Source organism: Moschus berezovskii, chromosome 23, assembly GCF_049115385.1.
Source record: "Moschus berezovskii isolate FMDL1 chromosome 23, NW_MosBer_1.0, whole genome shotgun sequence".
NCBI classification, from domain to species: domain Eukaryota; kingdom Metazoa; phylum Chordata; class Mammalia; order Artiodactyla; family Moschidae; genus Moschus; species Moschus berezovskii.
In genome coordinates, this window is record NC_142482.1 from 21,745,784 (window position 1) to 21,764,326 (window position 18,543).

General features: G+C 49.3%; 1 protein-coding gene across 3 annotated transcripts; it reads left to right on the forward strand.

The window, feature by feature from the left end:
* Window positions 1–1,185: 1,185 nt before the first annotated feature.
* Window positions 1,186–16,864, forward strand: ARMC12 (armadillo repeat containing 12). 3 transcript variants are annotated; one of them, XM_088831032.1, is made up of 7 exons: window positions 1,186–5,379; window positions 5,790–6,837; window positions 7,750–7,895; window positions 8,118–8,252; window positions 14,798–14,971; window positions 15,105–15,176; window positions 16,528–16,864. In XM_088831032.1, exons 2-7 carry the CDS (start codon window positions 6,678–6,680, stop codon window positions 16,855–16,857), a joined length of 1,017 nt encoding a protein of 338 aa, XP_088687158.1. In that variant the 5' UTR covers window positions 1,186–5,379; window positions 5,790–6,677; the 3' UTR covers window positions 16,858–16,864. The 3 variants fall into 3 exon arrangements, with proteins under 3 accessions (XP_088687158.1, XP_088687157.1, XP_055262811.2); XM_088831031.1 differs by having other exon boundaries at window positions 5,817–6,837; XM_055406836.2 differs by having other exon boundaries at window positions 1,186–2,287; window positions 5,817–6,837.
* The last annotated feature ends 1,679 nt before the right edge of the window (window positions 16,865–18,543 follow it).

Consider the following 18,543-nt stretch of genomic DNA (forward strand, 5'->3'; position numbering starts at 1 on the left):
CTCAAAGAACGTCTGTCGAATGAACTGAACCTGTCCTGCCCTCAGCTTTTTGGAGCACCAGCAAGCGAAAAGCAAAGATTGAAAAGGCCGCCCACGCCGCCTCCCCAGCCCAGTGTCTCTAGCAACCTTGTTTCGCTAAGGTCTCGCCTTCCCTGGCCCGCGTCTCCGCCCCTGGTTGCCTTGGAAACAGTGACGTGTACGCGAGAGGCGTGACCTTTCTCCATCCTCTCCCGGAGACCCGGGGGCCCCTTTCTCATCCCGACCTGGGAGAGGATGAGGTTGGGGTCCTCGAACTGGCTGACCCTACGCCTGGCGTGGCGCTAACTCCGCCCAGCTGGCTGCCCTCCTCGGTCGCGGGACTCGCCGGATTAGCGGGCACCCCAACCCCCAGCCCACCCGGCACCGGTGGTGAGCTGGCCTGGGGGGTCCGGAGAAGGCCGGCTTCAGGCCCTAGGATCTCTCTTCATCCCTTCCCCTCCCACCCCCGACGGGCCAGTGGATCCGGAGAACCAAGGCCCAGGGCTCGGCCGGGGCCCGCTTCTTCCCATGCCGCTCTCGATCGTGCTCCGTGTCCTGGGGGTGGGCGGGAAGGCTGGGACCCTCTCCGCACCCCAGGGCGCGCCGGGCGCCGCGAAGCGCGGGAGGGAAAGAGTTAAACAAGGTGCCGGCGACGGGAGTGGGGGATGGGAGCGGAGGGAAAGTGAGAGCGGGGGCGGGGGCGGGGGGCCCGAGCGAAAGAACATCCTGTGCCCGCCGCCGGATGCGCGCGGGGCGGGGGAGCAGTCGGGGGAGGCGGGGCGGGAGGAGCCTCGGCCTCCGCCCCACGCCCGCTCCTCCTTCTGCGGGGGGCGCCGCCCCCTTCGCTTCCCCGGCTTTTCGCCGCCTTTTCCCCTCGTCCCCACGCCTGCGCCGGCGTCACGAGCTACTCTAGAGGCCCGCCAGCCGGGTCCCCGGCCCGGGGTTTGCGCGAGCTTGGACGCACGGTCTCGCAGCGCTCGGGGTCCACGTCAGGGCGCGGGCTGTCCCCAGACGTGCACCTCTCCGCTCTCTGCGGGGGCAGCTCGCACGTGCAGAGCTTCCCCAGTTCACCCGGAGTCACGGGCGTACAGCGTCGCGTTCAGTTCTGATGGCGCGCTTCCGTGTAGTAGGCGGGTATTGATAGACCCATCTTCCGGAGGAGGAAACTGAGACTCAGATTATGGAACTTGCCCAAACCGAAGGTCGAAGGACTCCAAAGCGCTTTTCATTAGAGAGTAAGCTGATTTCCCCTTAGTGTCTCCTGGGCATGAGGGTGCGGGACCACCGCTGGGTCACACTTCTTAATGGCCTACTTGCACAGCAGGTCCCCAATAGCGTGTCAGTCTCCTCGAGTTAACTAGGCTGAAACACCCATGACTCGAGTCGTGATAGAGTAAGCAGGTAGTCTTAGGGTTTTACAAGTGGAAGGGTGGTTTTTAGGAACTGAGTAGCCCAGGGCAATGAGCTGGGTGCCCCTAGCTCTCCAGGTGGGGTTGAAGGGTTCAAGGAGGACTCCAAAACTGTCAAAGTAAATGGGTTACAGGAGTTGAGATTGATTAGCCTGAAGACGACCAGAGTGGGAGGGATAGAGGATAAGGAAGGGGCTGAATAATGCACGTTTCAGGCCTCATAGAGGCCAACCGTCTGTGTGCTCACTTCCTTCCCACCCCTGACATTTTTGTCCAAGGGAAAACCTGCTTATAATCGAAATTAGTCACATTTGGTGAGCTCTGTGTGCTGAGCACTGTTCTGGTAAACCCAAGAAGTAGGTATTACTATTTTATCCATTTTATAGGTGGGGGAAATGAGGCACAAAAAGATTACAAAGCTAACTCAGTAACTGAGCAGGAAGTCTGGGTTGAACCCACACTCACTAAATAAATTGCAGCTAACATGTTGGGAAATCAGCCCTGAATATTCATTGGAAGGACTGATGCTGAAGCTCCAGTAAATTCGGTCACCTGATTTGAAGAAAAGACCCTGATGCTGGGAAAGATAGAAGGCAGGAGGAGAAGAGGACAGCAGAGGATGAGATGGTTGGATGGTATCACTGACTTAATGGACATGAGTTTGAGCAAGCTTCCAGAGATGGTAAAGGACAGGGAAGCCTGGCGTACTGCCGTCCATGGGGTTGCAAAGAGTCAGACATGACTGAGCTACTCAACAACAACGTGATGGGAACATCATCAGCCTTCAAGGTGGAAAGCTGGTGCAGATGGCCGAGAAGTGTGCTAGGGCAGCCTGTGTCCTTTTGCCTTGGTGAGGGCAGGTAAGAAACTTGGGGTTGGCTGTGTGTGTATATGGCGTCTCAGACTTCTCTCTAGCCAGTATTCCAGACTTGGGGATTTGACAGGGGAAAAGAACCAAAACCCAAGTTCTCACTGAGAGCTGCAGCCTTCATTTATGTTCCCCAAGAACATTCACTGTCATGTGTTGTCACCATCATTTCACAAAAGCAAATGTATTTTAATTCTCCTCAAAAGAAGACAAACATCATCTGAATCAAAAGCAGTTACTCCCAAGAAAGAACAGTCCTTGACTTCCCACCAACAAATACACATTCTTTTTTTTTTTTCTTCTATATCGTGCTGTGGATTAGCAAAAACATACAGTGGGGCGGCTGCCTCTGCTTCTGATCCCTTTGAATCATTTGAGAGCAGAACCAAAAAAAAAGAAATAGGCTTAGATATAGCAGGAAGGAATTAGCTTAGAGCCAATAAAGAACTCTGCATCTTTGGAGAGCTTTAAAGAGCAGGTGAGCACTGCATTTGTTTAGGATGTGAGGGTCATGGGGTCAGCTCCACAGACTGAGGAGGCCAGTAGCCCTGGGTCCTCCTTAGAAGAGGGCTGGAACTTTGTTCTGAAGGACCTCTCCTCGGATCCACCAGGGGAGTCGGGACCTAGAACAGTTGCATCAGGCAGCCATTTCTTGCCCAAAGTTCATGGAGCCTGATAGGTGGTCTCATGGCAGTGGAGGGAGGGGGCCTCCAGCGGCTTCTGTCACCTTTCACTGCGGGGAGTCCGTGTAGTCATCCACTGGTGGGCTGCACCCCACAGACCTGTAAGCCTCAGAGTTGCCCAACCTTGAGACCAAAAAAAGATCCTAGGACAGCAACAAAGACATTCATAATGCTGAAGATGGGTGGGTGGTATAACAGCCCACAGGGTATAATGGCACTTTTTCTCTGTTAGGAGCTGGATTAATTAACTTTAGTAGTCTTAGGCGGATCTAGTATAAATCCAGGTGAAATCTGTAATTCCCTTGCCAATCCTACTCCCCATGAGGCAGCAAACCCAAACCACCAGGGACTTAACTGCCGGTCCCCGGGTCATTTGATAATGTGTTCCTCTGGGGGTAAGATCCTGTGGTGAGAGCAGAAGTAAGTTTTCTGGATAGTTGGCATTCGTCCTTAGGCAGTCAACAGTTAGGCTCAGACGGTATTGACTAGTCACTTGTGGCAGACGGTATTGACTAGTCACTTCTGGGTTAACATAGCCCTGGGCTGATTGCCCCTGGGATGTTCAGTTTGAGTTCTTAGAGCTTAAGTTAGCCTCTGGTCCACCCGTGGAAAGAACAGGTTTCCCTTTCAGTTAAGTTGTTCTTTCATCCTTTCCATTAGCCTGGTCGAAGTGAGGGGAGGGGTGTCCGTAAGGCAAGTGGAAAGGCCAGTGTGTGTCATTTTTATCAGCCCATTCCTGAACTTCGTGGCTGGTTAAGTGGAGTCTTTGGTCATTATCGATGTCTGTGGGGGTCCTGTATTTGACACACAGCTATCCTAGACCCCAAGTAGTGGGTTTTGCATTGCTAGACTCAGGCAAGCCTTTGGCAGTGTAAGCTGCACGTGGCTGTTGTCCCTTCGCGGTCTGTGTCATTGCTCTGCCCCCTTCCACAGCTGGGACCAGAAGCCCAGGGGTACTCTTTATTTTGTTGTTGCCACAGGCCACAGCTAGACTTTTCAGCCACGTCCAATTCACAAGCCTGTCCCTGAATTAAGATCCCCTAAAGTCTGCGTCTGTAACTGTTTAGTGGTGAGAGGTTGGAGGTATGCTTGTCCTCTGTAGACCATCCACTTCTTTGCATTTTGTCTGTATTCACCAGCCATCCTCGTGCAGTCAGATGAGCTATAAGTGTAGGGCTGCTGCTTTTAAACTGAAAACAGAGGCTCCGAGGTTACCAGAGTGGAAGAGAATCAATTTAGTGGAAGAGAAAGACCTCTCTCATGGCAGTCAGCTGCCACAGGGCCCCACCTGCTGGTGAACAGCCACCTCGAGATCATGCCTGCGACCTTTTGTTCCCCATCCTTGACTTCTCGACATCTTGGGTGTTTCTTTGGCCTCCCGGCTGGCTGACCAGTCGTTGGGCTGCACCCCGCAGTCCCGAAAGCCTTGTGGTTGCCCTACCTCAAGACCAAAGAAAAGAGTCTGGAGACAATGATGGAGACCTCAGTGGTTTTTTGGACCAGAGTTTTGGGGAGGGTGTTGGTGCTGGTCTTAAGCAAAAGGTCCTGGAACAACAACCCGTGGATTATAGCTGGCAGGCCATAGCAGCAGCCTTCCCCACTCGGGGTAGGAGGAGACTACTATTTGTAGGGGGATTTGAGGTCTGGTTGGCTCGTCAGTTACCAAGGAAACCAGCTGGGGCATGGCCTTCACAGCCCCTCAGTTAAGAACCATCATGAAGGCAGATGTTTCCTTTAATAAATTAGTAAGTAGAGCAGGGGTGAGATCAGCCATTAGCTGGGGCAGGGGGCAAACCTGGTCATGTGAGTAGGATGCAGGCAAAATCGGGACTGGTCAAGGGACTTCCCCAGTTGTCCAGTGGCTGAAACTCTGAGCTTCTAATGCAGGGGGCCCGGGGTTCAATCTCACAAGCCACAACTAAGAGTTCTCATGCTGCAACGAAGATGGAAGATCCTTTGTACCGCAACAAAAGACCTGGCGCGACCAAGTTGTTTTTTTTTTTTTTTTTAAAGAAGGGACAGATAGAGCAAGGGAAGTACAAAGAGCAAGAGAACAGCCATCTTGAATGGACTGGCTATACACCCACCTTGGGGCTGTGTAGAGGGCCAGGAATGACCCTTGAGGAGGGCCGAGGAGGGCCGAGGGTGGAAAAGAACGGCTTCCCTGGGAGTGTTGCCTGCAGCCTGGGGTGATGTGGATGAAGGCTCTGAGTGGACAGACCTGGCTGGCTGCTGTAGCATCCTTGGTGATGTGTTTCCACGCCTCCTGCAAGCCCAGATGCAGCAGCCCAGGGCCCCAGGCCTTCCAACAGGAGGCTCAAGGCCAGGCAGGAGAAGCCCTGCTCAGGGCTGACTCTGGGCCTGCGCCTGGCTTGGACTCCTCCCTGTTCTGCACCAGAAGGTGAGGCCAGAGGCTGTGGGGATGCTGGGGGTTGGGGGAGAAGGAGGAGAGAAGGGTCTGGTTTCATCTGCCCCATTGTGGTGGTGGAGGTGGTGGAGACTGAGGCTTCCAAAGCTGGGTTCTCCTCCTCCAGGGTGGTGGCATTTTCCAGAGGCCTCCAGCCCCATCCAACCCTGTGTGTGTATGTTGGTGGGGGGATGAGGTGCGATACTCCCAGATTCAGGCCTCCAAGGTTTAATGGCACAGACCCCCCAGGTTTTAACCCTGGAGTTTTAGAATGCTAAATCTGGGTCCTCTCAGGTTACAAATGATCAAGGCAAGGGCCCCTTCTCCTCCAGAGACACACTGGTTAAGTGGGCCTGGCATCCCCGTATTCAGATTCTCTGACGTTCTGTCCTCCCATCCTCAAGGAATAACAGAAGTTATAACTTGTGCAGGACTGGTGGATGTTGGAGATGCAGAGACAACTGCCCTTATGAGCTTTTGGTCAACACTGAGGGGAACACGTGGATGCTGGAAGATAATGGATTTGCCTTGAGACTCTGGAAAACTTTGTAAGATGCTCGTCATCTTTTCATCCTCCAATGGAAAGGGGGGCCTTTGCCTACAGAAACACTTCAGGCCCAGAAGCGGAACCATGGCAAAAAGATCAAAGATGGGAGGGCCAGGCAAGTGAGGGAACAGGGCTGCCAGGGGCCACATCCCAAGACCCCGGACACCCCCAACCCCGCCCGACCCCCACAGCAAACTTCCAGAAATTGGACCTCTGCTGCCCTCTAATGGTGAAGCCCCCTTGTGGCTCAGATGGTAAGGCGTCTGCCTACAGTGCGGGAGACCCAGGGTTCAATCCCTGGGTTGGGAAGATCCCCTGGAGAAGGAAATGGCAACCCACTCCAGTAATCTTGCCTGGAAAATCCCATGGATGGAGGAGCCTGGCAGGTACAGTCCATGGGGTTGCAAACAGTTGGACACGACTGAGCGACTTCACTTTCACTTTTCACTTTGCCCTCTAATGGAGGAAAGGAAGCCTCTGGAGCTGGCTGCTGGGGCCCCACCAACCTGGTCCCCTAAAAATGGGGGCTGTGAAGGACCTTCCTGCCCCAGATCATCTGTTTCCCTGGAGTCTTGAATTTGATTTCCTGCAGCCTCCGAAGCTCCCTGGCTGCCCTGTTCCCAGACCGCCACCCTCCGTCCTACTTCCCCAGTTCCCTTTGTTGCCCATGTTCTGATTCTGGTGCCCTGGTTCCTGGCCCTGCTGGAGTTCTGGTTCCGGAAGGCCTTCGTTGGGTGCCTCAGGCATGTCCTGCAGCCACCAGCGCCTGGGGCAAATGGACATCCGCAAAGGTGTGGTGAGCCTGGCCACAGGCGCCGGGGCTGTCTACCTCCTCTACAAGGCCATCAAGGCCGGCATAAAATGTCAGCCGCCCTTCTGCTCCGCCTCACCCATCTGCATCGCCCGTGAGTGTCCCCGCCCTGGGGAGAGGGCTCGGCCCCAGGAGGTACCTATTCCCCAGGTCTCTGAGGGGCCCAAGGGGACTCCTCCACATTCCTCTCTCATGCCTCTTTCTCGCCTCCATCTTCCCCAGACCCATTCTAGAGATGCTGGAGCAGGGTCCCCAGGTAGTGGATGGTGCTCAGGTGCATCCTCAGGAGTCATCTGGCAGGTTCCTAAATTCTACATTCACTCTGGCATCTAGGATGGATAGAAACTTGGTATCAGCAGTTCTCCCCAAGGGAAAATGGGGACCTATGTGCCCAGAGCCTCCACTAATCTCTATGACCACTCAGTGCAAAGTTGAGAAAGAAACCCTTTCTGCAAGACTTTGTGTTGCCACCTGTTGGAATATCATTGCTATATACCAGTTATGGACTTCCCTGGTGGCTCAGATGGTAAAGCGTCTGCCTACAATGCAGGAGACCCAGGGTTCAATCCCTGGGTCAGGAAGATCTCCTGGAGAAGGAAATGGCAACCCACTCCAGTATTCTTGCCTGGAGAGTCCCATGGACAGAAGATCCTAGTAGGCTGCAGTCCATGGGGTCGCAAAGAGTCGGACATGACTGAGTGACTTTCTTTCACTTTCATAGCAGTTATGATGAAACACTGTATGACTGCCATATGCCAGAAATTTGTTATGATAAACGTACAAAACGTTTTTGTTTATGATGTGAATGATGCAGCATTAGATGTGGTGCCCTTGTGCAGTGCACACCCTGATCAACTGCACATGGTGGTCCTGTGTATGGCAGAAAGTCTTCTCTTCAGAAAAGGCAAGGCAGCCTTGTCTCCCAGGTCCCTCTGCCCCGCTTCCCAATCCCCTTCTTTCATCACCTCTGAGTCCACAGCCTGAACCGGTTGGGGTGGCTGTCTAGGCCTGGCAATCGAGCGAGAGCGACACGGGCGGGACTCAGGTGAGCTCCGGAGGCTCCTCAACTCTCTGGAGTGCAAGCAGGATGCGTACACCAAGAGCATGATCCTACACAGCATCACGCGCTGTGTATACTTGCTGGAGTCTGAGGTGAGGGAAGGGAGGCAGGAGACCCCTCCCCATCAGCCTGGCCCCTGGGGGCTACCAGCATGTGTACCCCCCCAACGCCCTGACTAGCCAGACGGTGTCCTGGGACCTGTCTCTCTGATGGTGGGAGGGCTTGTGTTGAGGGGTCTTGGTGACAGGGTGTGTGTGGGGGGAACCAGGACACCCGCTTCTCCCGCCTCTTCCATCTCTCCTGGCACACTCTAGGCCTCTGCTTGTACTAACGATGACATCACGTTGGTGGGCTCCATGCTGGATGAGAAGGACAACAGTGTCAAAATCCAAGCCCTGAACACACTTAAAGCTTTCTCTGGCATCAGAAAATTCCGGCTCAAAATCCAGGTGAGCCTAGCAATCAAGGTGGGGCAGAGCCCGCGGGGTATCCGTAGGCCGTGGGCCCTTTAGTGGGCCCAGGATGAATGGTCATGTTCCAGAAGTCTATTTGGGTCTGAGTTTGTAACCCAGAAATATGTTTTTCCTTGGAAATTGGTGGGAAAATGGTGGTCAATTTCCCAATAGGGGCAGAAAAGTCTTTGAATCCCAGGATAAAACTGAATTCAGTCCCTTGGAGAATCTCTGAACCCCAAACAGAAACCCCCGAGGTTCTTTCTGACACTTGCCAACTCTCTTGACACCAGCTGGGTGTCCTATAGTTCAGTTCTGACATGTCTCCCTGGGGTTAGTACAGACCCCACCACTGAAGGCTGAGTCCCATAGGACCGTCTCCCACTGCTGACCGACCAGCTATAAAGTTGGAAGTTCCCATGACCTCTCTCCTCAGACTTGATGATTCACTATGAAGAGTCACAGAAGGCAGGAAAATGTTTTACTGTTAATTATAAAAGATACAACTGAGGAGGGACTTCCCTGGTGGTTCAGTGGTTAAGATTCCGTGCTCCCAATGCAGGGAGTACAGGTTCGATCCCTGGTTGGTGAACTAAGATCCCACATGCCACACACTTCAGAGCCAAGGGGGGAGAAAAGAACAACTGAGGAGCGGCCAAATGGAAGAGGTACAAGGGCAGAATGTAGGGGAAGAGCTTCCATGCCTTCTTCAGGCCTGCCACCCTCCTACCACCTCGATATATTCACCAACCCAAGGTTCTCCAAACCCTGTCATGCAGAGGTATTTATGGAGGCTTTATTATGTAGGCATAATTGATTAATTATTAGCCGTTGGTGACTGAACTCAGTCTGTAGCCCCACCCTTCTCCCCAGAGGTCAGGTATGGGAGTGAACGTTCTAGCCCCCTAACCTTAGCTGAGTCTTTCTGGCCTCATCCAGCAGGAATCTAGGGATCTGCTTAGAGTTACCTCATTAGCATAAATTCAGAGGCGATAGAAATAGGCTCATTATAAAAACCAAAAGCACTCCTAGCAGGAAATTGCAAGGATTTTAGGAACCTTGTGCCTGCAGTCAGAAACAAAACCCAGATATATTGTCAGACCACACCCCATGCTGTGCTGGTCTGAGGCTGGCGGCTGGCCCACTAATGTTTTCAGTACTACGATGCAAAGAAAACAGAAGCCAGCAAATGTCAGCATCCCCAGCTTCCTGATGCCAGGCCTGCAGGCTTACCTGTTCCTCATCCTTTCCTGCTGGTGCCATGGAAGAAAGGCTTTCTCCCTGCCTGTGTTCGATGATAGCCTCAGTCCTGCATCGAGCCCCCTCCCCTGAGGGCCCCTCCTTGATTAAACTGTCTTGTATAACCTCCCCTGGCTCCTTCCCATTAGATTCAACAAGCTCTGTTCTTTCCATCTTAAAAGGCAAAACGAGAAAACATCTTCCTTGACCTCTGCTGCTGCTGCTGCTAAGTCGCTTCAGTCGTGTCTGACTCTGTGCGACCCCATAGACGGCAGCCCACCAGGCTCCCCCGTCCCTGGGATTCTCCAGGCAAGAACACTGGAGTGGGTTGCCATTTCCTTCTCCAATGCATGAAAGTGAAAGTGAAGTCGCTCTCATGTCCGACTTTTAGTGACCCCATGGACTGCAGCCTACCAGGCTCCTCCATCCATGGGATTTTCTAGGCAAGAGTACTGGAGTGACCTCTAATCTCTCTCTAGTAAATGATCTCTCCCAAAATATTTTACTTAAAAATACCTAAAATATTCAAAACATGTGAACCTTTTATGCATGTTTGATAACAATAAAACACCAGAATTTCCCTTGTGGTCCAGTGGCTGAGACTCCACATTCCCAATGCAGGGAGCCTAGGTTCGATCCCTGATCAGGGAACCAGATCCCACATGCTGCAACTAAAGATCCCTGTGCCAGCCACAGCCAAATAAATCAATAATAAATATTTAAAACAAAAACAGAACACAGGCTAATAATCAGAACTCAGGCTAAGAAATAGAACATGACCAATTGGCTAGATGCCCCTGGATGCATCTAATACCAGCCTCTTCCCCCACCAGAGGCAATCATTCCTCTGCATTTTGTTTCAATTTCTTGATTTTCTTTGTAGTTTTATCATGTATGCATGTTATCATTTTCTAGCAGGCCACAGCAGCAGGCAAAAATAGGAAAATATAATTGGAATGTTTTTATCCTTCATATATCTGAAAGTCTGCAGTTTTCTTTCTGTGGTTTGTCTTTTCCCTCCGACATTGAAAGATTCTTCCTTATTGATAGGGACTGCTCTGTTTCTTTTTCACTGTTGTGTAGTATTCTAGTTCATGACTATCCTGCAATTTTATTTATGCAATTGCTCATGGGTAGGTATTTGAGTCATTTGCATATGGTGCCCTGAGCATTCGCATATGCATCACCCTTGGGACATGGGAGACTTTCTCTAGGGCATGTATGCAGTTGTGGGATGGTCAGGTGAAAGGCACGCCCAACTTTTTGAGAAGGGCTGAACCAGTTTACACCTTCCACCAGCCCCGCATGAGTGTTTCTGTTGCATCATTTTTTCCCTAGCACTTGGTCTTTTCACATTTTAAATTTTTTGCATCAGACTTTCTTTGGAGGAAAAAAAAAGTTATGAAGTCTCCACTTGCTGGCTGCTTCTACTTCATCTCTCAGCCCTCTCAGTTGCCCTAAGGCTGTGATTCTCATGCATATCAGAATTGCCAAGAAAGTTGATTAAAAATGAAGATTTCAGGGCATTATAGCCAGAGAACCAGTTCAACAGGGAAGCTTTGTTTTTCATAAGCCCCTCAGGAGATTCCGATGCAAGTGGTGTGGGCACCACTGTCCCTTTCTTCCCCCAGGGTCTGTATCCTGAGGACCTAACTCTGGGTGAAAGCGGCCACTCCCTAGCCTGTTTCCACCTGGATGTGCTCTCCTGTGTCTCTGTCTAAAGCCTGCAGGCTCCCATGACCTCCAGACCCATGGCCAGCTGCTCCACTTAGTCTGGAGACCCTCTGACCCAACTTCCAAATGGAGCTCACCCCTGTTCCCTGAGCCAGACCACCCTCTTGAGAGAGATCTGATGGCATCAGTTCCCTGCTGGGTCTTCCTCAAGGCTCTCATCAGAAAACATATGACCAGGGACTTCCCTGGTGGTCCAGTGGCTAAGACTCAGCGCTCCCAATCCTGGGGACCCAGATTTGACTCCTGGTCAAGGAACTAGATCCCACATGCTGCACCTAGAGATCCTGCATGCCACAACTACGACCCAGCGCGGCCAAATAAAAATACAAAAAAAAATTTAATGTGTACAACCAGCTCCACCTCCCTGCCCACACCCCAGCTGTTCACACTGTTTCAAGCTCTCTCCCCTCCCAGCTTTTGCACCTGATGTTCTGCCGCCTGAAAGCCCACCCCAGATTTGCTAACTCCTACCTGCCCTTCAGATCTCAGCAGTCAGCGAGGGATGAGGGCAGGAAGGAGCAGGGTACTAATGGGAAGTCTGTGCTTCCCACTCCAGGCTTCTGGCGTCCTTCTTAGGTGACTTGCAAAGGTATAGCTTGTAAGGTACCTGCCTTTGGTAATAAGCCCCAAGCGTCTGCAGCTCAGAAGCCAAGATCTCCTTTTTCATTCAACAGACGTGTACTGAACACTTCCTTCATGCCTGGGCACTGTGCTAGGCATATGAGATACAGCAGGGAATGGAACAAGAAGGAACTTTATCCCAAGTGAACTTAAATTCTAGCAGAAAGCAAAGCAGGCAATACACAAGTAAATGAGGGCTTCCCTTGTGGTTCAGTGGTTAAGAGTCTGCCTTGTAATGCCTGGGACACAGGTTCGATCCCTGGTACGGAAAATCCCATATCCCATGGAGCAACTAAGTCTGAAGGCAACAACAGAGACCCAGTGCAGCCAAAACTAAAAATCAACAAAATCTTAAAAAAAAAAATAAGTGAAACATATAGTGTTTCATGGGGGCAAATGCTATTGAGAAAAATCAGGAAGAGTGGGAAAGAAGGCTGACATCAGGGTAATGCTGCAATTTCAAAAGAGAAAATCTTTGGGGTCTTGGGCTTGATAAAGAGGTCATAGAAAAAACAAAGCACAATCTATAAAAGAAAAATGACAAATTGAACTTCATCAAAATTAAAAACATTTTTTTAGTGAAAGACCCTGTTAAGAGGATGAAAAGATAAGCTACAGATTGAAAGAAAATAGTTGCAAACCACATATCTGACACAAGACTTATATCTAGTTTATATAAGAGCTCTGAAAACTCAATATTTAAAAAAATTCAGTTAGAAAATGGGCACAAGATATGGAAATATATCACTGAAGCAGATATACAACTGCAAATAAGCACATGAAGAAATGTTTAACATTTAACTAAACACTAGGGAAATGCAAATTTAAGACCACAATGAACTATTACTATATACCTATTAGATGATCTAATCTAAAAAATTAGTGACAGTACCAAATGCTGGTGAAGATGGAGAGAAACTGAATCTCTCATATGTTGCTGGTGGGAATGTAAAATGGTAAAACGGCCACTCTGGAAAATAGTTTGGTAGTGTAAAAACAAAAAGCTCTACATTTACCACGCAAACAAGCAGTTGCACTCTTGAGCGTTTATCCTGGAGAAATAAAAACTTCAGTTCAGTCGCTCAGTCGTGTCCGACTCTTTGCGACCCCATGAATCACAGCACGCCAGGCCTCCCTGTCCATCACCAACTCCTGGAGTTCACTCACACTCATATCTGTACAAAAACCTGTTCACAGCAGCTCCATTTGTAACAGTCAAAAATGGGAAACAACCAAAACGGCTCTCAGTAGATAAATGACTAAGCAAACTGGTAATCTAGTACTATGGAACATCACTCAGTAACGAAAAGGAATGAGCTACTGATACACATGACAACTTGGATGGATCCCACGGGCATTATACTGAGTGGATAGCATCAGCTTTGGAAGATTACAAAGTATGTTTCCGTTTATATAACCTCAAAATGGACAAAATGAGAGAGGTGGAAAACAGACTGGGGGCCCGCACTGGTGAGGGCTGGTTTTGATGGGCAGGGGTAAGTGTGGCAATCAGCTCACCCACAAGGGCGATCTGTGGTGATTCCGATGGAATAATTTGTTGACTGAGGTGGTGGTTACATGAATCTACATACGTGCTAAAGTGGCACAGAACTATACACACACATTGTGCCAATACCATTTCCCTGGTTTTGATACTGTAATTATTTAAGATGTATCTGTGGAGGGAAACTGGGTGAAAGGCACATTGGGACCTCTCTGTTTTTGCAACTTCTAATGAGCTTATAATCATTTGGAAATAAAAATTTTAAAACAAAAAGTGTGTTCTATGTGACAGTGGTATAGGGAAAAATATAAAAGGGGTAGATAAGGAAGGCAGGGATGGGAGTGGGGTTCTCATCTTAGAGGAGACAGTGGTCAGGGAAGGGACCCCCTCCCCCCGAGAAGGTGACATTAAGTAGCAAAGTCTTGAAGGAGCTAAGAGTCAGAGTGAGCTACGAATATCGAGTATCGGAGGGAGACCATTCTAAGCAGAGGGACCAGCCTGTGCAAAAACCCTAAGATAGGTGTGTACCCGGCGTTTTCAGGGAATGGCTGAGGCCATTGTGATGGAAACTGTGGGAGCAGAGGAGAGAATAGATGAGGCAAAGAAGTAATGGGGGGAGCAGGGGATGATCTTGTAAGCCACTGTAGGGATTTTAGCCTTTATCCTGAAGGAACCAGCGACCCTGGAGCAGAGGCGTGAATGTCCAGCCTTTGTGCTGTTCTGAGAATAGATGCAGGGGACAGGGCTGCAAGCAGAGAGGAGGCAGCTATTGCAGAAACCTGGGGGAAGAGATGCTGGTGGCTTGGAACAGGGTGGTGGCAGGGGTATGGCGAGGAGTGGCTTGACTGTTGGTAGATTTTGAAGGTAGAGCCAACAGGATTTTCTGAAGGATTATAAAAGGGTGTGAGAGAAAGAAAGTCAAGGAAGACCAGGGAGTTTTTGTCTGAGTAACTGGAAGGCAGGTGTAACCAACAGCAGAGACAGGAAGGGTGGTGGAGAGAGCAGGTGTGGGGATGGGAATCTGTTAACTCAGAGGTTTAGTAAGATTCTGGGAAAGAAGTGGAATTGGCACTTGCATCTATGAGTCTGGAGTTTAGGGAGAGGTCTGGGCTGGAGACAGGAACTTGGAGGCATCAGCATATGGGTAGTCTTTAACACTGAGTCTGTGAGTCTTTAGCACCGTGTCACTAAGGGAGGGAGGACGACAGAAGAGGAGGTTGGCAGAAGAACCGGGCAAAGAAGCTTGTGACAGAGAAGCCGAGTGAAGACAGATTTTCAAGGAGGTGGGAGGAGTCAACTAGGTCAAACCACGGGGAGAGTTTAAGTGGGGAACTGTCTGTGGGGTCGGCTCAGTTGTCCTGAGTGAAGGCAGAGGGTGGGCTGATGTTGAGGGTCATCCTGTGAAAGCAGGAAACCATTCTCTTCTGCCCCCGCCCTGCCCCAGGAACACTCCATCAGGGTGCTGGAACTGATCTCCACCGTCTGGGACTCAGAGCTGCACATTGCAGGCCTCAGACTCCTCAACAACTTCCCGCTGCCTGACTTTGTGCATCCACAGCTACGACGGGTGATGCCTGCCCTGATGGAGATCCTGCAGTCGGACTACATCCTGGCACAGGTGCCTGAAGACGGGGGCCCAGGCCCCAACCCCTGCCCGGCCCTGGCACAAACCTAGAGGGAAGAGCAGAGATTCGTGTCATCCCTGCTCAAGCCCACCTGCCTTCTCAGGTGTGATCCTTTCCTTTGTTCAGGTGCAAGCCATACGATTGCTGAGCAACCTGGCACAGAAGAACGACCTTCTCTATGATATTCTCAACTGCCAGGTGAGAAAGGAGCTGAGGGGCGGGCTGACGGATGCTAACTCAGATATTGGGAAAGGAGGAATCGTGGGTTCTTCAGACAGACTTAGCCCTGACAAGATCATCTTGTTACTCTTTCTGCCCCTGCACTAGACACATATTGCAAACCACCCCCCTCCTGTCCCTTAATAGAATCAGATTTTCCTTTGAGGGACGTTCTGAACTCTGAGAGTCAGGAACACAGGTGACACAAATTAGTCTAGGTATTTTAACAATAGGGAAAAATTACTTATAACATTGTGAAAAGATTCCTACCATCTAATTAATTAACGCAACTATCCCCTCACCTCACATATTTGTTTGTTTTTGGCGAGGACATTTAAGTTCTATTCTCTTAGCTAATTTCAATTATATAGTACAGTATTATTAATATCAACTGTAGTCACCATGTTTTGTATTAGATCTTCAGATCTTTTTCATCTTTTAGCTAAAAGTATGTACCCTTTGGGCTTCCCTGGTGGCTCAGATGGTAAAGAATCCACCTGCAATGTGGGAGACCTGGGTTTGATCCCTGGGTTGGGAAGATCTCCTGGAGGAGGGCATGGCAACCCACTCCAGGTTTTTACCTGGAGAATCCCCATGGACAGAGGAGCCGGGGGTTGCAAAGAGTCAGACACGACTAAGCACAGCACATGTACCCTTTTACTAACCTTTCTCTGTTTTCCCACACCCTACCCCAGCCCCCAGCAACTACTTTTCTACTGTTTATATGAGTTTGACTTTTTTTTTTTTTTAAATATTCCACATGTAAGTGATACAATGCAGTATTTGTCTTTCTCTGTCTGGCTTATCTCACTTAGCATAATGTTCCCTGAGTCCATCCATGTTGTCACAAATAGCAGGATTTCCTTCTTAACAACTGAATAATTATAAAGAAAAAAGGACATGTTTACCACCACAGTGGAATATTTGGAAGGTTTTAACTATTGTTTCAGCAATTAATATATAAAATATCTAAAACTAGTAAAGTTACACTTGCTACAAATAGCGCAAATAAGCTTAAGCCATTAGATATATCCAGAACACTCGACAATTAGTACATGCATATTCTTCTCAAGTATACAAAATATTTACAAACATTAACTACATGCTTAGTTTTAAAAGGAAGCTCAACAAACTTCCCTGAATCAATATTATCATAATACTCATGTTTTATGACCACAATGGAATTATGTTAGAGAATGATATCAAAAACCAAAAGATAGTACACAGTCGCATCTGAAACTCAGGTATATTGGGAAGCTGAGGCAATAGGAGGATGCAAGAACTTTAGAACTTGCCTTGGGCTTGACTCCTTGCTGCATCCTGCTAACAGGTGCACTGCAACTTCCTGAACCTGTTCCAGTCCACGCAGCCTGGGAGTCTGCTGTTTGAGGTCCTGGTGTTCGCAGAGCGGTTGAGTGAAGGCCGGAGTTCACCCCACTACCGCGCCGTGAAGTGGCATTACAACGAACAATCTTTACATGAAGCTCTCTTTGGGGATGACTCACGACTGGCAGACCGGCTGCTCGCCTTGGTCATCCACCCCGAGGAGGATGTTCAGATCCAGGCCTGCAAAGTCATAGTCAGCCTGCAGTGCCCCCAGGATGTGGGAATCCGGCCTTCCTGCCCACCCAGTCATTCCTGCTTTAATAACGGGGAATAAAATTACAGAGAGCCAATGAATGAGTGTGGGAGAGGAGGTTGGGGGACTGTGTCTGTCCTGGGCCTTCTGGGGTGGGTGGAGATTTTAGCCAGCATAACTGCCTGTCCAAGTGTGGACTTATCTCCTCAAACGCATTCCCACTTCCCTGTTTAGTTGGACAGACTCCCTTCTCTTGCTGCTTTTTAAAATGTATTTATTGTGACCAGACCATGAAGCATGTGGGATCTAAGCCTGCACCCCCTGCAGTGGATGTGTGGGCTCTTAACAACTGGACAGCCAGAAGAGTCCCGTATTTTTTTTTTTGAGTGATAATTTTTATTGGTGTATAGTTGATCTATAGTGTTGTATTAGTTTCTGCTGTACAGCAAAGTGAGTCAGTTACACATTTACCTACTCTTTTAAAAATTTTTTATTTTGTATTGGGGTATAGCTGATTAACAAACAGTGTTGTGACAGTTTCAGGTGAACAGCAAAGGGACTCAGCCATACATATACATGTATCCATTCTCCCCCAGACTCCCCTCCCATCCAGGCTGCCACATAACACTGAGCAGAGTTCCATGTGCTATACAGTAGGTCCTTGTTGGTTATCCATTTTCAATACAGCAGTGTGTACATGTGCATCCCTAACTATCCCTTTCTCTCATCCTTCCCCTGGCAACCATAAGCTTGTTCTTGAAGTCTGTGAATCTGTTTTGTAAGTAAGTTCATTTGTATCATTTCTTTTTATATTCCATATATAAGTGATGTCATATGATATTTCTCCTCTATCTGACTTACTCCACTCAGTATGACACTCTCTGGGTCTGCCCATGTTGCTGCAAATGGCATTATTTCATTCTTTTTAATGACCGAGTAATATTCCATTGTACATATGTACCACATCTGTATCCATTCCTCTATGGACATTTAGGTTGCTTCCATGTCTTGGCTATTGTAAACAGTGCTGCAATGAACACTGGGTTGCATGTATCCTTTCAGATCATGCTTTTCTCCCAATATATGCTCAGGAGTGGAATTACAGGCTCATATAGTAGCACTGTTTTTAGTTTTTTTAAGGAACCTCCATACTGTTCTCCGTGGTGGCTATACCAATTTACATTCCCACCAACGGTGCACGAGGGTTCCCTTATCTCCACACCCTCTCCAGCATTTACTGTTTGTGGATTTTTTGATGATGGCCGTTCTGACTGGTGTGAGGTGATATCTCATTGTGGTTTTGATTTGCACTTCTCTAATAATTAGCAATGTTGAACATCTTTTCATGTACCTGTTGGCCAACTGTATGTCTTCTTTGGAGAAATGTCTATTTAGGTCTTCTGCCCATTTTTTGAGTGCATATGCCCATGTAGGTCATTACAGAGTACCGAGTAGCGATCTCTGCTATACAGTAGGTTATTAGTTATCTACTGTATATATAGTAGTGTGTGTACGTCCCAATCCCAATCTCCCAATTTATCCCTCCCCGTCTCTTGCTGCTTTTAAATTTGAATGTGGAGCCAATGCTTTCAGGGAGTTTCAGGGAGAGAGTGGGTTTGGGGACTGAGGCCAATCAGTGAGAGAGACTGTGGCGCTGCAGACAGTGTAGCACTGGATTGCTCGGAATGGGCTGGGCTACACAACAGGAGCAGCAGCTGCCAGATCTCAGGGCTTAAACATGGCCACGGTTATTTCTTTTTCTTACCA

Bases quoted from the DNA above. Each gene is read 5' to 3' on its own strand.
- ARMC12 (XM_088831032.1), top strand. From the start codon at position 6,678: ATGTCCTGCAGCCACCAGCGCCTGGGGCAAATGGACATCCGCAAAGGT. The intron at 6,838-7,749 runs GTGAGTGTCCCC...GTGGCTGTCTAG, and splicing joins CTCACCCATCTGCATCGCCC to GCCTGGCAATCGAGCGAGAG. The intron at 8,253-14,797 runs GTGAGCCTAGCA...GCCCTGCCCCAG, and splicing joins AATTCCGGCTCAAAATCCAG to GAACACTCCATCAGGGTGCT.